Here is a 20,928-nt window from a genome sequence, read left to right on the forward strand (position 1 = left end):
ATTAGTCTTCATGTGAGATAAAACACTTTCCAATTTTAAGACAAGGGTGCCAGATGTATGGATAAAATTCAGCTAAAATATGTTCAGCTCTGCTATGTGTGTATGTATAAGGTATATAAAGCTCCTGGAAAACATTTACGATCAAGCAACAATGGTAGTCAGAGTGGACGAAGACCTCATCACCAATAAAATCCCAGTTGGCAAAGGAGTTCAACAAGGTGACACAACCTCTCCAAAGCTGTTTACCCTTGCTTTGGAAGATGTATTCAAAACCCTTCATTGGGATAATAAAGGAATAAAAATCAACGGGTTATATTTGAACCACCTGCATTGTGCTCATAAGTGAAAATCTAGATGAGCTAGAAAGCATGATCCAAGAATTAAAAACTGCTTCTGCTAAGATTGGTTTGGAAATGAACATTAATAAAACAAAAATACTAAGCCCAGACAGTCGACCACTTAAAATGGGAAACCAATATATAGAAGCTGTTGATGAGTACATCTATCTTGGACACAAGATAAAACTTGGAAAAGACAACCAACGTGGAGAAATTCCTCACAGAATAGGTATGAGTTGGACTGCATTCCGAAAACTAAGATTCATCCTCACCAACAAGGATGTTCCAATTAACCTGATGACCAAGGTTTATAATACGTGGGTGCTTCCAGTTACTAGTTACGGTCTGGAAACGATGATTCTGATGAAGGAAAGTGCTTGCAAGCTTCAGCGAACACAACGAGCCATGGAGCGACAGATGCTAGGGATCAGCCTTAGGGATAAGATCCGTTCAGAGGACATCAGAAGAACTAATGTAACAGACATCCTAGAGGGAGTAGCAAGACTAAAATGGCAATGGGTAGGACACGTAGCTCTACAAGACTACAACAGGTGGACCTCTAGGATTGTTCACTGGAGACCATGGGAACACAAGAGAGGCAATGGAAGACCCCAGAAGAGATGGCTCGACGACATAAAGCTGTTGGCTGGAACACGCTGGTTCCAAGTGGCTCAAGACCGAAGACGATGGAAGCATATGGAAGAGGCCTATATCCAGCAGTGGAATGAAATAGGCTAGAAAAGAGAAAAAAAGAAGAAGAAGAAGAACCTCAATGGAAAGCCAGCATGGCATAACAGAATACATAAACTGACCAGAGCACAATATGTTACCAATAATACTCTCAACAAAAAGGGTCTGTCAATAGCAACAAAATTAAAACATTACAAAACAGCCACTCAGCCAAAAATAACATACGTAAGCGAATACATCTTCAAAACAACTAACACTGCACAAATAGACAAAATACTCAAGATAGAGAGAAGAATCTTTAGAACATGCATCAACAAATCATACCAAAAAGATGGACACTGGAGAGTAGCTTCTAATGAAACAGTCTACAAGGAAATAGAACCAGTAATGAGCACAATCAGGAAGAAACGCATTTCATTTTTTGGACATCTAATCAGGACACCAGAGAACAGGATCATCAGGAGAATAATGGAAAAATTATGGAATAGTAAGTTCAACATTAAACGGATTACAGAAATCAAGGAAGATATGGATGAACTACAAATTACAGTGGAAGACCTAAGAAACAAAACCGACAAAATCAAGAAACTCACAAACAAACCAGACTGCAAATCAGAATCAACAAACAGACAATAGGAAGGGTGATTTCCGATGAAGAAAGAAGGATAAGATCAGAGAGAATGAAAAAAGTACTGGGCTGACAGGAAACTAAAAAATTCTTTGTATAAAGTTGGGTAGAGTGGTCCAATGAAGGCCATAAAATGTAAATAAATAAATAAAATAAATAAATAAATAAATAAATAAATAAATAAATAAATAAATAAATAAAGGCAGTTTCAAATTAAAAGTCTGAATTTCGGTAACGGACAGACATTGTTCTTCGAATGACAAATTATCCGTATTTTGAATTAAACGACTTAAATAACATGCAAAACTGTACCTCATGTTTCCAGGAATGAGAGCTGCTTCGAATTAGGCGAGATTTTGAACTAATCGATTTCGAATTATCAAGGTTCTACTGTAACTATGTAATTGACCTTACATACCACTAACTACTTTTACTGGTTTTTGGAGACGCCGAGGTGCCAAAATTTAGTCCCGCAGGAGTTCTTTTACGTACCAGTAAATCTATAAACATGAGGCTGACGTCAGAACTTTCAAATACCACCGGACTGAGCCAGGATCGAACCTACCAAGTTGGGGTCAGAAGGCCAGTGCCTCAACCGTCTGAGCCACTCAGCCCGACAGTTGATTTTAGTACTAAGTGCAGTAAATAAATAAAAATGTGATACATCTCAAGATACGACAGTATGCATCACCGATTTCAGAGGTTAGTTTATTAGCACGTCAGATGAAATTTCAGAAAGGCTGTTCCCTCATAAATTTACAGCAAAATGATTATTATTATTTTATGTAGGTTTAAACTGACAGGAATTCAGGAAGCTAAGTAAAATTCTCTGTTTAGACAAGTCAACTGGAATACCTTAACTGTGCTTCTCTCTACACACACCAGATGCAGAAGTAAATCATAAATTAAAAAGATATACCTGAAAATTATTCATTGCAGAATCCTTCTTCTTCAACATGGCTGACATATAGTCTATCAGCTGCAAGCTGAATGCATTCTTGGTATTGATTTTCTGCAAAAAATAAAAAAATAAAAATTATGATGAATGAAAGAGGAATTGAAATTTACAGATAATGTAGATAAGGTTTCAACAGTTCTTTTAAGAGAAAACATGGAAGAAAACAATTTATACATTCACCGAAGAAAGAAAAGGAGCGACCACCTATGTCTTCAACATTTTTGTCATTTGTAGTTTTGTGAAAATAATTTTAGGTGTGCTGCAATTCATTAATTTTGTGACATGCAGCAATATAACAGTGTACAAAATAACAAAAAAAAAAAAAAAACTGAAAGTAAGATTCTTCTTGTAATATAGTGTCTTAAATTCTCACTCATTTCAAGTGAAACTGAAGTGTTTCAACAAATCAGTAAGCTCATTTGTGATTGTGCTGTGTAAAAATATTGTTATGTCCTTCTGATTCAGCAAGAGTAGCCACATTAATGGAAGATGGGGAAAGTCAATGTTATGTGGCTAGAATTCACGGGGTTCCTCAATTAACTGTACGAAGGGTGTACCAGATGACGATGATGCTTGTTGTTTAAAGGGGCCTAACACCTAGGTCATTGGCCCCTAATGGTACGAAATGAGTCAAAATGTAACAACAAATTAAAAGTCCAAAATCCTCCACTGACCAGAATTCAAAACGTGAGGACGAAGAATGAATGGATGGATATGAATTTAAAACAATCAGTGGATCCGACCCGCAATGCCTCACATTCACAGAAACCAACGTTAACCAATAGTATTACTGACCAAGGGACTGCTTCTATAGCACGATACTGAATTGATGATGCTTGTAGTCGAAAGGGGTCCAAAATCCAAGCCACTGGCCCCTCATAATGGTACTTATTGCTAGGAAAATAGAACCATAGTATTTGTCATGTTGCAGTACTAATCATAAGTAGCATAGACTCGCGGTATTCCACACATTATGGTGCTACTCACACACAATGAAATTCGCACATATAATGCAGACCTATGGTGTTTTGCACACTGCAGCACTATTTACAGGCCATGCAAACCTATACTGTTCATCACATACGTGTACTAACCACAGGGACTCGTACTATCCCGTGGTGTTCCTCATAGAGGGGGTACTAATAATAGGCAAGCCAGAACCATGGTGTCGCTCCTAAAGTGGTACTAATCACAGGTACTGTAAAAGCTGGCAACGCACTCTGTTGCTACTAATCACAAACCTATGATATACCTAACCTAGTGGTACTATGTGCAAGTAAAAGCGACCCATGGTGTCCCCTGCGTGGTGGTACTAATTACAATTAGTCTCATGGTTCTAATTCGATAATCCTTTGGTCGCCCCCTATAGTTGCCTCTTACGACACCATGGGTGTATTCTTCATCTGTGTCCCTCACCCACAGGGGGTGAGTGTACCAGAGACAGGAGACTCGGTTCAGGGTGAGCAAATTCAACTCACAGATGACCACTTTATTATCCCCAATATATTGAGAGATCGTCACTCTCTGGCTGTTGAAACCAGAGGAGCCCTAGAGGAATAAGAAGAGTTAATGAGAGTGAGAGAGCTGTAAGATGTCTGAAGGAGTTTGGATTAAAATCCAGAAGACTGGCTAAAGGTTCAAAACTGCTTCAACATCATGTTGAACGTTTATGTTTTACTCACAATCACGCTAATTGGAATTTGGAGGAATAGCGATGAGTCCAGTTCACAGATGAATCAAAGTTTTTTCTTTATATGGTTAATAATAATTTGCTTCTTGGACCTAAGGCGAATGTGGAGTCTATGTTCATCAAAAGATTTTTTGCTTAACGATTCCCTGAATGTGAAAGAGTGTGTAGAAGAAAAGGAGAAACTTTCTCAACTTACTTTGTCATTTGACAGTTTCCAAGCTACACTAGTGTCCAAAAGTTAAGCATAATCACTAAACAAGGCCATACCACCTCATACGAATGTCAAGTGGATTGCTGAACATATGGAAGCTGAAACACACACATGTCACACAACTTGTCCATAAAAACAGTGTCAGAAAGGTTCTGATAGCTAAGGTACACCTTTGACAACAACTAACAAAACTTGGCAATGTCTTCCACAACAACCCATGTTGTTAATAGGGTGTATGGTTACCCCTAACAGCCATACATGCTTCGCAGCGAAGTGACATGCACTTTATTAGATGGTCCAAGTGTGGCAGTCATTTCCATTCCTCCGAAAGAGCAATGCGAAGGTCTTGGAGGGTCCTTGATGGAGGCTGACGGGATGCAATTCACCTCCCCAATGCATTCCAGGCATGTTCTATAGGATTCAGATCCTCAGACCTCACTGGCCAGTCCATGCGATGAATGTCTTCCCCAGCCAGAAATTCATCCACCAGAGCAATGCGGTACGGTCGGGCATTATCGCCCATAAGAGGAAGCCTGGACCAACCGCACCTCTGAAGAGTCAAAAATGTGGTCTCAGTACCTCATCCCTGTATCTCCAAGCTTTAACAGTGGTCCTCGGACCACCCATGAAGATGTGCAGGTCCGTACGGCCATTCAACATGATGCCGTCCCACACCATGACGCCGCCACCACCACACCGGTCCGGTTTCAGAATGTTCCTGTGGTTGTACTGACTACCCAGTACTCTCCAGATTAATGTGCGACGGGAATCGTTCTGCAAACTGAAGCGGGATTCATCTGTGAAGAGCACATGCCTCCATTCATTCATGGTCCAGTTTCGATGCTGACGGCTCCATAGTAAACGGGCCCGTCTCTGTGCTGGAGTGAGCGGGACGCACACCGCTGGACGTCGGGCGAACAGCCCTTATGTTCTGAGCCTCCGGTACACAGTTTCCTGGGAAATGGCAACCCCTGAGACAGCTGCAAGCTCCGCCGACAACTGTCTTGCAGGTGCGCTCCGATTTTGTCGGGCGGTTAAGGCCAGATATCGGTCCTGCTGTGGGGTGGTTACCCTTGGTCGACCGGGTACTGACCTACGACCAACATCTTCTGTGTCTCAAAATCGTCTCCAAAGCCTGAAAAAGACACTTTGTGGCACATTCAAGGATACAGCGACTTCGATCTGTGTCTGGCCTGTTTCCAAGTGGCCGAGTATTCTACCCTGCAAAACGGGGTCCAAATGGCGTTGTTGTGCCATTATATTGTCACATTCACCACAAGGCTACACTCCACACACTATAACAGGGCAAACACGACTGAGGGAATATGGGGCGCAGACACTGGCTGTGTTTACCTTGTGGTTATGTCGCTAGTCAAAGCACGGAAACTCCTTTCCTATACAGAGCAAACACATAAGTTTGGTAGGTGCATATGTCGTGTGATTTGCGGTCTATTTCCTATTGCCCTGCTTACTCGTAACTTATGCTTAACTTTCGGACACTAGTGTAGATTAATAAAGATGCGGAGTGGGATTGCATACAAAACTCGTTTGTTTAAACTGACCGAGGATCTGTGGTTGCTCAAAAGTATATCAATGAGATTCTAATTGAACATGTGGTACCATATGGCTCATTTATTGGCGAGCAGTTCCTGTTAAGACATAACAATGTCCATCCTCATGCTGCAAAGATTATAGATTAAGTTTCAACAAAATGTTGGACTGAATAAGATGGCATGGCCAACATGAAGTCCTGACATCAACTTTACTGAAAATATATGTGGTATGCTAGGAAATAAAGAGTTAAAAGTCATCTGCCTCCTCAAAGCAACTTACATCAGCTACAAGATACTCCAAGTGAAAAAATGGAATAACATCAACCAGACTATCATCCAGAAGCTGACGGAGGGGTTGAAGTAGTGAATGATAGCAGTCATACAGTCACAGGGAGGCAATACCCACTATTACTAACGGCTAGATGGTCATAAAATCAATGAAACACTTGAAAGAAAACTGACATCATTTGCAGATTTTTACACATTTTAATGATACCCACTGTTTGGTGCTGAAATAAAAATAAAAACAATACTAAATGTTCTCTTCGAAGTATTTTCATTATTACATAATGAGTTCATTGGTTGCTATGTCATAACCCCCCCCCCCCCCCCTTCACTTCCCCCCAAAAGTTGTGAAAGTAATATGGTTGATTTTGCCAATGCATGTAGATGCATTTCTTCGAGCTGTTTAGTGCAATTATGAGTATTATTGATAAGATATGCATACAAGATTCTTGAATGCAGGTGCCAATTAGCAAACCATTGAATTTCATACTACTTCAACAATTGCTTCAAAAATTTAGACTGATACCATTGAAGTGGATATGCTCCAGCCTCTTTCCAGTATTAGTGTTCTTCCTAAATAGGATCTTGTAATTAGCTTCCTAGCTGATCTTTAAGTGTACTTGACATTTAACTCGTCAATGCCCAATGCTTGTCAGAAGGTCGTTTTTGCTGATGTTCATAACTTAAAGACATTTTCCTAAATGAAGGAATCTAAAGTCAAACTTCCAAATTCAGTAACAGAAATGACAGAAATGAGGTGTCACCTACAGGTAGAAATTGCAAATTATGTTAACAGAAAACATACATTTTATAACAATTGCTTTATTATTGTTATTAGAAATAAAATGATTACATTATAAGAATTAGAAGAGAAAATTTGATCAAATATTCACTTTTACTATAATATCATATATGAGAAAAATTTGAGTAACAAAATAATGAATTAACTTTCAACATCATGTCCCATTTGGTTCCTTTTTTTTTTGCTATTTGTTTTAAGTTGCACCAACACAGATAGGCCTTATGGCGACGATCGGACAGGAAAGGCCTACGAATGGGAAGGAAGAGGCCGTGGCCTTAATTATGGTACAACCCCAGTATTTGCCTGGTGTGAAAATGAGAAACCACGGAAAACCATTTTCAGGGCTGCCGACAGTGGGTTCGAACCCACTATCTACCGGACGCAAGCTCACAGCCGTGTGCTCCTAACCGCACGGCCAACTCGCCCAGTGGTCCCGTTTGGTATCAGAGGCTTTAGTTCTACTGACTGTTCGTGTGAAAGCTGTACCAACACTGAATATGCAGTCCTACTTCCTTGGCACTTCTTGCACATAATTCTCGTTCTTTTGTGGCAGAGGCCATTCAGTTTTTTCAAGGATTCAGTCTCACTTCATGTGGAACTCTAATATTTATAGGAGCTCCACAAACGTAGGCTTTTTCTGCTGGTTTCCCATAAAGCTCACAATGAACTGGGCAGTATTACTCACTTCACGCTAATTCCTCCCGATTACGGAGGACAGACGGAAGAAGAAAGTGCTGATGAGGCAGATACAGATGTGAATCATTTAGGTGGGCATATGCTGACAGCAATTATTGAGATGAACGTTACGTCAGAAGTAGATCTTGATTCTGAATCCACTACAAACAAAGAATCCACCACAATCTTGTGAACCTCCAACCTAAAGAAGAAACAAACAATGTACCATAACTCTAATACTGACATTCAGAATAACATGTATAGGGTGGGCCAGAAGTCACGATCAGAAATGTTTAATGTTACTGTATTGAAACAAGAAGCAACACAAAAGCCAAAAAATTGTATTTAACAGAAAAAAATGCATGCAAGAATGGAATAAGAGAGAAATTAATGATTTTACATATTTCAAACTCTCTCGGTATGATGACCATCATTCTCGGCACAGAGTTGGATTCACTGCCATGTGTGTCTGCTTGCCTGGTGCAGCATTTTGGGAGAGATTATTTTCAGGGTACAGGTAATCGCTTCGTTCAGCTCTTCAACAGAAGACATACGAGTTGCGGAAATCCTTTCCTTTAAGAAGGACCACAGCCAATTATCATATGCTGTTAAGTCCGGGCTTCTAGGCAGCCATATAAGAAGCCCTCCACGACCAACCAATAACGGCAACTGGTTGTTCAACTTCAAACAGGAGTCCAGTAGTGTCCAGAGGCCCTATCCTGTTGCACAACTACGTTGTTCAGCATGCCAACTTTGTCAAGTTCAAGTAACAGTCAATGAGAAAACACCTGGTGGTACAATTCCCTGTCACAGACCTACTGAAGATATACGGCCCGATGATGAGGTCACTGGTAACACCGGCCCATAGCATAACTTGAGAAGGGTTGTCTTTCGCCCAGATATAAACATTTAGAGACCGGGAGCTAAGGTACACTGCACATTAATCATAACCTTACAGCGAGCCGCTAATGTTGGAAAAGCTGCAAGTAACTGTTCGCACGTATCACATCGTGTTCACTTAATTCGCTGATGCTGCTAGGTCGAAATGAACGGTAACATTCATTCTTCAGCCAATGACACATGGAGGTTCTGGGAATGCCCATCTCTGCCAACCACTTCCTTGTGGATTTTGCTAGTGAATGAAGCAATGATGCATTTAAGCGTTCAGTGACTTCATTATCATCATTATATTTCTTGGGTCTTCCACTGCGTGGTGCATCTAACACAGACCCATTTGCAAAGGTCTTTCTTTCCACTTACCGAAGATTAGCCTCTGCAGGGGCTTCTTTATTGAAGTGATTAAAATTGCTTTCCCTAATTTCATCATATGTCTCACCCGTTTGTTCCTTTTCCAATGCAGCCATACACCGAAAAGATGTTCTTCAATTGTGAATCTGCTTGTATGCACCATTATAACACAAATGTTTACAACAGTGTCACCTTGGTAGCAGTTGCCAGAACTACAAGCAAAAAAGACCGCGATCACATGCCATATTTTCATGGAGTGACGCATAGCACTTATTGACTGTATGTTTGTCATTTGAGTGACCTCTACCAGAAGACAGACATAATACAGGCAGGGATGAAAATTATTCTCAACTCAGAACACATTTCCAGATCCATAAAACAGTGAATCTGTATGTTAAGTTACTTGAAAATCTTTCCAATCGTAACTTCTCGCCCACCCTGTAAATATGTAGGTGACACGCTGATTTTGATCATACCCCACTTCTCTAAAACTGGTTCTCCCACAAGAAAATGTAAATATATGTAAGTACTAGACATTTTATGAGGAATGTGAACCAGTAGGCTCTTGATCACAAGTACAGTAGAAGTCCGCTATAGCGAGTACGGCATATAACGAGAACCTCGTTATAGCGACGGCTTTTTTCCGTCCCTTCAAAATTCCTATATTAACCTGTATATTGTCCTTCGGTTACAGCGAGAACCCTATCACTGGCGCATCCGTTATTACGAGCGATTAAGCGCGCGCGATTTTTTCCGTTACCGATATTTATGCACCCCAGCGATGATATTGCATGCCTTCGATTACCTTCGGCATCGTTTCCTCGCTATGTGCACTAGCGATTTCTCTCGTCGGCATTCGAAGGCGATGTCGGTGTCGATTAGTAATATCCGTCGACAGCTGTTCCGTAAAGAAACTTCAAAATGAAAGAGAACATATTTTCGTAATAAATGCGTGAATAACGTGTCCGATAACGGTTGTTAACTCGTTAAAAATTAAGGCTGACTAAACGACCGCTTAATTTTGAGGCTAAATACTGCAATTAAGTAAGAATGGGATACACCTCGAGATATGGCAGAGGGCTTAATTGATTTCATATGTTAGTTTGTATTTTGTCGCGTCTGGTTAAATTACGGAAAGGCTATTATGAAAATTTATAGCGAGAAAGGTATAATTTCTCTACCGGCGATTGAAGAGTGTTTTCATCATACGTATAGTACGCTTAAGTTAGGATACGTGACGCTGTTTGAATAAGAAAACTGAAACGTTTGCAACAAAATGCGATCGATCATCTTCGGTACGGTATAGTTTTCTCACTTTGTGCATTTGCGAGCTCTCTTGTTGATATTCAAAGGCGATGTTGGAATTGATTAGTAATACCCATCGACTGCTGTTCTCTAAAGAAAATTCGAAATGAAAGAGGATAACGCGTTTTCGTAATAAATACGTAAATAACGTGGCCGATAGCAGTTGTTAACTCGTAAAAATAAACACTGAATAAACGATATCTTAATTTTAATGTTATATACGGAAATTACGTAAGAATGTCATACGCCTCAAGACATGACAGAGTGCATCACTGATTTCAGAAGATATTTCGTATCTTCTCGCGTCTAGTTACGGCTATTTACATGTACATTTTTCACAAGGAAGTTATTTCTCTACATGCGTTTCAAATATGTTTTCATGATAGGCTACATATACGGTTAGGTTAGGTGACGTTGTTTGAAGAAGAAAGCTGAGGTGTTTGCCACAGAGATCTCTGGAGTGATTCCGTATTTCTCCGAATCCAAGACCTTTTTTTTTTTTTTTTCTCAGAATCTCATGCGAAAACTCAAGAGTTGTAGCATTCGCGGCCTAACAGTAAGTTAATGGATACCTCTGGCAACTATCGCGGTAACCACGCTGCTTCTTTTCACACGCGCACAGAACTCATTGACCACCGCTTCTTTACTACACATCCGGTTGTACAGAGTACAGTGTGTGTGTTTCTCAAACTTCAGAATGGCATCAAAATATGCGACCCTTCGAATTCTTAGAAAATCCATGGCTACTCAGTGGCAGAGTCATAACGCGTCTATTGTACCTGACGCTTAGTAAAATTAAGGTTTATAGACAGCAGGAATATTTTCGTGATGAATATTCGTATTGTAAAGATACGCGGAAAAGGTATTGCCGGCAAATTTTCAACGGGTTCTAGTCGATATTATGATGCCAATTTTAAGTTAATGTTTATTAAACACTCGGAAATGTAGAATAATATTGCAGCCGCAAGAAAATACGGCATAGGCCTAACTAAAGCCAATATTTGGCGTTAGCATGAAGACAAAGAGCTAAAAAAATGCGTACTGTAAAAAAAAATGCATTCAGTGGTCCACAACAAGGACGCTTTAAAGAAGTCGATGATGAAATTGTGAGGTATGTGTACGAAAACGCAAGGGCGGTTGGCCATACCGTGGCGCAATAAACTCGTTCGTTGACTTTCAACGTTCGCGATTAGGCCTATACATCGCTAGCCGTTGAATTTTGTCGCACCCGACATGCGAGACGTAGCGGTACCTGGTTATATCTGACGCTGCGTAAAAGTAACAGTTTTATAGACAGCAAAGAATAATTTCCTGATGGATCGTTGTATTATAAAGACGCATGGAATAGGTATTGCCGGAAAATTTTCAACGAGTTCTGTTCGGTATTACGATGCCAATGTTAAGTTAATGGTCCTTAAACCCGCGGAAATTAAGATTAATTGTGCAGCCGCAAAAAAAAATGAAATACGGCGTGACGAAAGTCAGTGTTCGGCGTCTAAAAATACTCTAAAAATGCGTAGGCCTGTACGATTTTACAAACTTCTTTTTGAGCCTGATTTAAATTTTTGAATGAAAAAGTGGGGTTCATCTTGGATTCGGAGAAATACGGAACTACATTTTTTTCAGGATGAAATTAAACATACACTGTCATGCAGTATCGGATTACGAAAAATAACAAGTAAGCCGTAGTGTGGATATCATCTACGGAAACGCAAATTTTGAACAAACTGATTGCCGTTTCATACCGATTTTAAAGTGCATGAGGGGTTTTCCGACTTTTATACAAAAATCGGATATAACGACAATCCGTTATAGCGAGTAAATTTTTCGCTGTTATGAATTCTCGCTATAACGGACTTCTACTGTACTTTAGACATCATAGAAAACTAATCTACATAACCAATTATAACATTCTATAAGCTAACGTTTACACAGAATATCTTGGGTAAGTTTCAACAATGACTAGAGAGTAAAAACAAGCCCAATAATACTTTTCAGTTTGGGACAGTTACCTTTCAAAAGCAGTGTACCTGCAGGCAACACTGGGTGTTGACAAGTTAACTTATAACAATTAAGTAATATCAATGAATACAGGAATAGGACAATGACATATTGACAAGAAATAGCTTTGAGAAAACATGTATCACTAATATGTGACGGTGAAGTCCCGCAAACCCATTACTCGATAACTTAACATTCCATACAATTCGTCACTTGCTAGTGACTTTACAGTATCCAAGTTTGTATTCTATTTTACACCAGTAGATAAATAACGATACTAAGATTAACAGCATGTTACCAACCAAATTCAAGCATACCCATAATGCATGTGGTTATGGGTGTTGCTTGGGCAGAAAGGCCCTCATAACAAGTTGTATTATTTGTGAGTGTCCTTTGGACATTCCTAGAGTTTAAGATAAGCACATATGTTTTGTGAATGATATGAGGTAATGATAACCATTTCTGGCAGAGCTAATTTGTAACGTCTTCTACTTCCAACTACCACTATTGCTTATTCTACTTATGATAGATAATGCTTAGCAGCATATGTTATGAATAATCCATTTCAGTCCATAGAACTCGCCATTTTTTTTGTGATTTGTCACTCTCTTAGTCTACACTGAGAAAAGTTTGCAGGACTTTACTGTACTCAAGAAAAACAACCACTGCGTACCTGAAATCATGTAAGGTTGGTTCCTAAAAAGCAAATATGGTGACCCTACATGGTTCATCACTACTACCAACTTGACTAGTTACATATTAAAATCACCAAACACTGTCAAAATAAACTAACCTCAATATAATCAACAATAATGGAGGTTCCCTTACCCAAGTAAAATTTAAGTTGTAGCAGTGTCCTTATGAAATAAACTACAATATTGATAACCAAGTCAGTTTTCAAGCTCACTGAGGATCTAGGAAAAGAAACACACACACTCTCTCCCTCATTTGATTTTATTTTTCTACATTTCTGCCTTTACCTTAAGTACACATTACAATAATCATATTCTTAAAATGAGAGATGGGGCCGATGACCTTCGATGTTAGGCCCCTTAAAACAACAAGAATCAAAATGAGAGATGTCTTGAATGAGTTATTTAAAAAATCTTTGTAGTGTAATTTTTAAAAGTTCCAGAACTTACTTGGAATATAACTGTATTTCATTTCCTTTGCTTGAATAGCTCCCTCTTAGTAGAGTGTTGGCCTCTGGAGACCAAGACAGTGAATTCAAATCTGGCAGAGGCAGTCAGATTTTTGAAGGGCAGAAAAAAAACTCAAAAAATTTCAATCCATACTCTACGTCGCAGGATGTCGGCATGTAAAAGATCTTCAGTGATGCATTTGGTATTCACCCGACAAAATTTATTAAAACTCAGCTATGAATGCCCAAAAGAGATATGATTTACTCTGCCATTTAGAGTAAAATGGAATGTCTAAATTGATGAGCAGGCAGATGGTATCAAATTAAAATGCCTGCACATGGTAGCTGAGGCCATATGATGATGATGATGATTATTATTATTATTTATCGTTACGACTGCTATGAACCCCGAGTTCTCAACTGTTTGTCTTCTTGCGGGCCCAACAGGTTTTCATCCTTTCAGAGTGTCCTTTCTTTTATGCATCAGAATGGACATGCTTCAGTCGAGTTGGGGCTTCTTGGTGAACCTGTCTGTGTTTGAGTGGTGCTCAGAGTTGAATGTCTGTTTCTGAAATTCCATAATTTAAAAGATCCTTATCAATCTCCAACCAAGGAGGAATCGTTTTGAGACTTCTGAAGAAGGACAACAAACATTTACAGATTCTTTCAGCTGGCAATATGAAGAGGTGAGTGTAAAATGTTATCCTTCTTTTCCAGATTACACTTGATATCTTTTCGGTGTAGGTGTATATTTCTAAGTTGCTCCGTAGTCTGTAAACAATATCTCTGAGACTGGGACCAAGAATTTTTTGAATAATCCTCCTTTCATTAATTCATTTCTTGCAGGTAATTGATTTGTTGAGTAGCTAGTTAAGGAGATGATGTACGGAGAGCGAGATCATCTGAAAAAGCGAGGCAGTCAATACTGATACCATTACGAGTTCAACCTATTTGAACTCCATTAGGAATTCCTTTAGATTAGAGAACAGGTCTCCATTCCCAGATGACCCTCTAGAGAGCACAGTTGAAAAGTAGTGGTGATAGTCCACCTCTCTGCCGAAGTCCTGTTTGGATTTGAAAGGCTTCAGAAATCTCAGATCTGAATTTCACTTTGGAAGACGTACCATTGAGTGTATTTTGAATGATCTGTCGGGTCTTGTTGGTTAGGAAAAATTCTTGGAGAACTTGGAAAAGGGTTGTGCAATCAATTGTGTCATAAACCTTCTGGAAATCTACAAAAGTGATGACAAATGGTCTGGCTCTGAGTTTCAGGTAGGCAATAGTCATTTCTAGATTCTGGATCTGTTCTGTGCAAGATCTGGATTTTTGGAAGCCAGCTTGGTATTCACCTATTAGTGAGTCAAGTTGTTCTATTGCTCTAGTGAGTAAGGCTTTGGAGACTTTTTATAAGTGATTTTATAAGTAACATGAGGAAGAGAGATGCCGCGATATTGACATCCAATTTATCACCTCTTTTATGAAGGGGTGGAATAAGAGCTGTGACCCATTTGGATGGTATTTGAGTCATCTTCCAAATCAGTTGGGTAGTTTGGAGGAGAGGTTGTAGCGTATTGTCATCCAGTTAACATTATAATAATTATTATTTGCCTGAATATTGTTTCCATCTCTTTCTTTCTTTCTTCAAAAGCAGTAATGAAGGGAGATTTTAAATCATATTTTCAGCTTGCAGGCTGGTCATATTTTCAAGCATACTCAGGAAACATATAGGGGTACCAATGAGTCAAACTACATGAACAGAAATTAGGTCAGCTTTCAAACTCGCCAAGGAATTAATAATATTATTGGTTTTTTTTTTTTTTTTTTGCTAGTTGTTTTACGTCGCACCGACACAGATAGGTCTTACGGTGACGATGGGACAGTAAAGGGCTAGGAGTGGGAAGGAAACGGCCGTGGCCTTAGTTAAGGTACAGCCCCAGCATTTGCCTGGTGTGAAAATGGGAAACCACGGAAAACCATTTTCAGGGCTGCCGACAGTGGGGTTCGAACCTATTATTGTTTTAACGTCCCACTACCTACGTTTTTTAAGATACAGAGGTGCTGGAGTTTTGCCCTACAGAAGGTCTTTCACATGCCTGTAAATCCAACAACACGTATTTGAGCACCTCTTCAAAAACCGTCAGACTGAGCCATCAATAAACCCGCCAACCTGAGCTTGGGAGGCCAGTGCTCTACCACCTGAGCTACTGAGCTCAGCAAGAGGAATTAAGAAAGAAAAAAGAGATGCTCTCTCCCCCTTATTCACTTATTCTAAGTTTATATATTTCCTGCCTCTATATTGATATACACATTACTATAAACATATTCCTAAAAGGATAGATATATCTTAATTGTATGTTTTATTGTGATTTTCAGGAGTTCAAGAAACTTACTACTGTCCTTCCTTTCTTTTGCTTGAATATTGTTTTCTTCTTTCTTTCTTCAATAAGCAGTAAGGGAGGGATATTTTTAAACATATTTACGGCTTGCAAGCTGACTGCATCTCAAGCTTACCCCATTACAGAAACACAGGAAATGTACATGGGCGCTAATGAGTCAATGGGCACTAATGAGTCAAACTACATCAAAAGAAATTGGGGTGACTATTTTTATATATCACTTGATGATTTACAACTCTGATAAGCAAGAAATTTCAATAACCAGCCTGAGTCATACTGATATATACCTAATTGTGAAGATTTCCTTTTCTTCTTCTACTGAAAACAGGTTTTATGGCAACAAAAAGGGAAGAAAGAGATTGTTGTATCAATTAAGGTACATTCACAGCATTTGCCTGAAGTGAAAATGGTGAAACCATGAAAAACATCTCCAGATCAGCTGAATAGAAGCTCACAGTAATGAGACCAGAACTGCACAGCCAAGTCATTCAGTTCCTTGTGATTCGTAATACCGCATGGGACTTACGTCCCAAATTAGACATGGTATGAACTTCAACCAGAGGACAGCCCAGTAACCTGTATATGGATCTTCAGTTCTTCAATTATATATACTGTAGATAAGAACATTATCTACCTTAATAAAAGATTATTCCTTTGTCTGGCTGGTGCATGCAGAAAAAACTAGCATATTTTAAAGAAGGCATGCTGTTATAGTAATAATACAGTAACATGCAATAAAATAGAAATAAATGAAAAAAGAGATAAACATAATGTACTACTTTGAATATTAGTATATTAAATTTTTTTTTGCTAGGGGCGTTACGTCGCACCGACACAGATAGGTCTTATGGCGACGATGGGATAGGAAAGGCCTAGGAGTTGGAAGGAAGCGGCCGTGGCCTTAATTAAGGTACAGCCCCAGCATTTGCCTGGTGTGAAAAAGGGAAACCACTGAAAACCATTTTCAGGGCTGCCGATAGTGGGATTCAAACCTACTATCTCCCAGATGCAAGCTCACAGCCACGCGCCTCTACGCACACGGCCAACTCGCCCGGTTATTTAAATTTTAAGGAAGATGTTGCAATAATAATCATAATAATAATAATAATAATAATAATAATTTTTATTTACACTGTTGACGCCCACATTGGAGCACCAAAATCAAACTTCCTAGACAATAAAATCTTCAAAAAAATAAGAACAAAAAAATGAGGTAATTTTTAACACTTTATAATTTCTTCTCCTCCCAAAACTTCTTAATTCTCAACAATCCTGCAGCCCGTTCTGCTGATATAACATACTGCTTCCGTTTTGATGGTTAAGTGATAGTTTTGTATATTTGTTGTTTAGAACCCTCTTCTCTTCTCTATTTTCAATTTGCTCTGTAGTAATTTTCAATTCATCTAAATCCATTTGTATTTCTTTAAACCATGTGTTTTCTTGTTTTACTATTTCAAGTGAAATCAATAATAATAATAATAATAATAATAATAATAATAATAATAATAATAATAATAATAATAATAATAATAATAACAGGATCTCCACTTTACAAGGGAAAGTTAATGTATCCTCCTATTCAATATATAAGTCCATCATTAGATGGAATAATAAAATTCAAAACATGTTTCGACTTGTTTGAGCGATCTTCAGTAAAATAAGATGGAGGGGTTAAAGTTATTTACATAATAAAAGCAAAAAATGTGTTAAAAACATAAAGAAGCAACAAATGAAAAAGAAAAGAGACATGACAGAAATATAAAACAATACAATACACAACATTTCCATCATTAGATGGAGCAATAAAACGTTGAGATAATTCAGTGAAAAAAAGTTAACATATTACGTACTGAATCTAAAAAATGTGTTAAATCTAAGATTAAACAAAATGAAAACAAATGATACAAGATGGAAAAGAACAATACAATTTAAAAAAACAGAACAAAATCACTGTGTTGAAAATTCAGAACTGACAGTCTGTCTTTGTAGAGTCAACATCACCACGAATGGCTTAGGAGGGGAGCGAAAAACCTTGAGAATCCAAGTTTGAGGGGAGACAACGTGCCAAGTGAAGTGTATGTAACACGTGATGGAAAAACGCTGATGAATTTCAAATTTTAGAATAGCAGCATTCTCAATTTCTTCTCAATTTAGCGGTCCCATTCTCGATGATTGTTTCCAATGTTGGCTAGGTGTATTTGCCTTATTTTAAATGGTCAGGAGGGCAGTGACAAAATTGAGAAGCTGTGTTGGAGAAGATAACAAGCGCTGTATGTGACCATAGTGGAAATCATCAATGAAGTTCCAATCTGTAATGGAAAAATTCAGGTTGTATGAGAAACTTGGGCCGATATGTAAACCGTGTAAACTGAGTGTGAAGAAACTTTTAAACTTATGGTACTTAATACGTGGTTGTCCCCTGAAATGGCCTGGCCTCCCCAAGTTAATGGTCCCGTTCTTACGATCGTATCTATTGTTGGTTCAGCTGTGTTAGTGACGTGTAGTTGAAAGGACATCCATTCAAAGAGGGCAAAGAAGAGTGAAAACTTCTGAATGAGTTTCATATAGTTTGTGGTTCAGAAGAGATTTCATTTTATGGAGAAATTTGATTTCATCTTTAATCCAAATTTTATTGGTTTTAAGCTGAGTCACATGAGTTTTTGCTGTGCTCCTATGAGTTTTCTTGGTGAATTTTAATAATTTGGTGGTTAAGTTATTGATCAAGTATTTTATCAAACAACATAAGTCTTGCCCTAAATTGGCAATCTTTATTTTGAGATTGCAATAAAGGTTGGCTTTCTTGCCTGCATGGATGGCATTTCCATTACAAGACATTAGGATCATTCCATATTGACGATTTTCACTTTACAAAGGAAAATCTAATGTATCATAAGCTTCACGACCTAAGCAGCATACTGCATATTTAAAAAGAAGATGGAATAACTTGTTAATGAATGAGACTTCATCAAACATCCTCTATTTGTTATCATGCCATCTAATCAGCATCTTCACTTCGAATATTATTAATAAAGACTCTCGTTTCAATAAAGAGGGGATTTTAATCCATATAATATTTTAACTAATCCACAAATCATTTTAAGCTGAACGTATTGATTTCTTGTATAAACTGAAAAATCTGTGTAAATATTTTGAGTTCCTTTTGACTTCAATTGCCAACCCAGTATCAATATTATGTGCGTTCATATTATTTTATATTATCTCCATTAGATGGGAATACAAATATGATCTTTAAAACAGGATTAAACAATTCAATCCAAATAGAACATAATGTTCTTACACATCAATGTAAATTATTGTAAACAATTAGTTTTTAAGAATAGTTTTAATATAACATCCACTTCAGAGCTCTGAATTAGAGTATAGAATTTATGGCTGATGATGCATGTGATGACAGGTGAAACATGTACCACTACAACCTTAATAGATTATATCATATTCTTAAAGACTTTAAAGTATTGAATAGGTGGTTTTTCAATAAATTAATGTAAAAAAAAAGCGTTCCCTTTGTCGGCTTTTGTTATTATTAAGTCATTGTGTTTGACTTCTTTCTTTGATGATAATGATGATGCTTGTTTTAAGGTGCCTAACATCGAAGGTCATCGGCCCCTAGACTTCTTTCTTTAGTATGTGGACTTTAGCTACGTGTTCTGTATTGGGTTTCATGGTTTGTTGTTGATTAAGGATAGAAGATAGCTTGCATTTGACTTCATATCGGACCTCTTCTTGTATGTTTAGGAGTAATTTATCAATGGCTAATTCTGATTCAGCTATTGTGGAAATTAAATTATTACGGTTAGAAGGATTACCCCAATTATGTTTAGGTCCCTTGCTCAGCACATCGAGATTATCAGCATTGAGACTGATTTTACTCATGTTTACTACAGGCTGGTGAAAATCATTTTGCTTTATGTTGTTTGGGGTGTTATGTTTGCTAAGTGTTGTTTTCGAAAGAGCATTCCATTTTTTGTCAAGTGTGTTTTGTTTCTTTAACAAAGTAAGGTTAAGTTTGTTAGTGAAGTGTAATTGGAAGGACGGCCATTCGAGGGGGCAAAGGAGAGTGGAAACTACTAAAAGAGTTTCATATAGTTTGTGGTTCAGAAGAGATTTCTTTTTATGGAGAAATTTGATTTCGTCTTTAATCCAAATTTTATCAGTTTTAAGCTGAGTCGCGCAAGTTTTTGCTGTGTTCCTATGAGTTTTCTTGGTGAATTTTAAAAATTTGAAGGTTAAGTTATTGATCAAGCATTTTTTCAAAAAATTTGGCAACCTTTATTTTGAAATTGCAATAAAGGTTAGCTTTCTTGCCTGCCTGGATGGCATTTCCATTACAAGATATTAGAAACATTCTGTATTGCCGGTTTTCACTTTACAAAGGAAAAATTAAATGTATCCTCCTAATTCAATACAAAACATAATTCCATCATCAGATGGAGCAATATCGGGTGAGTTGGCCGTGCAGTTAGAGTCGCGCGGCTGTGAGCTTGCATCTGGGAGACAGTGGGTTCAAATCCCATTGTCGGCAGCCCTGAAGATGGTTTTCCGTGGTTTCCCATTTTCATACTAGGCAAATGCTGGAGCTGTACCTTAATTAAAGCCACGGCAGCTTCCTTCCAACTCCTAGGCCTTCCCTATCCTATCGTCGCCATAAGACCTATCTGTGTTAGTGCGACGTAAAGCAACTAGCCAAAAAAAAAAATTTTTTTTAAATGGAACAATAAAATTCAAACATGTTTTGACTCATTTGAGCCATCTTCAGTGAAATAAGGGGGGTTAAATTAATCTGCATAATATAAGCTATAAATGTGCTAAAAACATATTGAGGAACAAAAGAAGAAAACAAAAGATACATGACAGAAATAAAAACAATAACAATATACAGTACAATATTTACATCAGTAAAGGGAGCAATAAATTTTTTGAATTTTAGACAAATTCAGTGAAAAAAGTTAATATAAAACATGCCTAATTGAATCCAAAAAGTGTGCT

The 20,928-nt window shown here is 38.1% G+C and overlaps 1 protein-coding gene across 1 annotated transcript in view; it reads right to left on the bottom strand.

The window, feature by feature from the left end:
• Positions 1-20,928, bottom strand: part of LOC136877482 (condensin complex subunit 2) — a 204,642-nt gene that overhangs the window by 153,494 nt on the left and 30,220 nt on the right. Inside the window, exon 4 of the mRNA XM_067151574.2 lies at positions 2,576-2,668. Within this exon, the coding sequence (XP_067007675.1) occupies positions 2,576-2,668 (93 nt within the window). The remainder of the gene's footprint in view (positions 1-2,575; positions 2,669-20,928) is intronic.

This window comes from Anabrus simplex, chromosome 1, assembly GCF_040414725.1.
Source record: "Anabrus simplex isolate iqAnaSimp1 chromosome 1, ASM4041472v1, whole genome shotgun sequence".
NCBI lineage: Eukaryota > Metazoa > Arthropoda > Insecta > Orthoptera > Tettigoniidae > Anabrus > Anabrus simplex.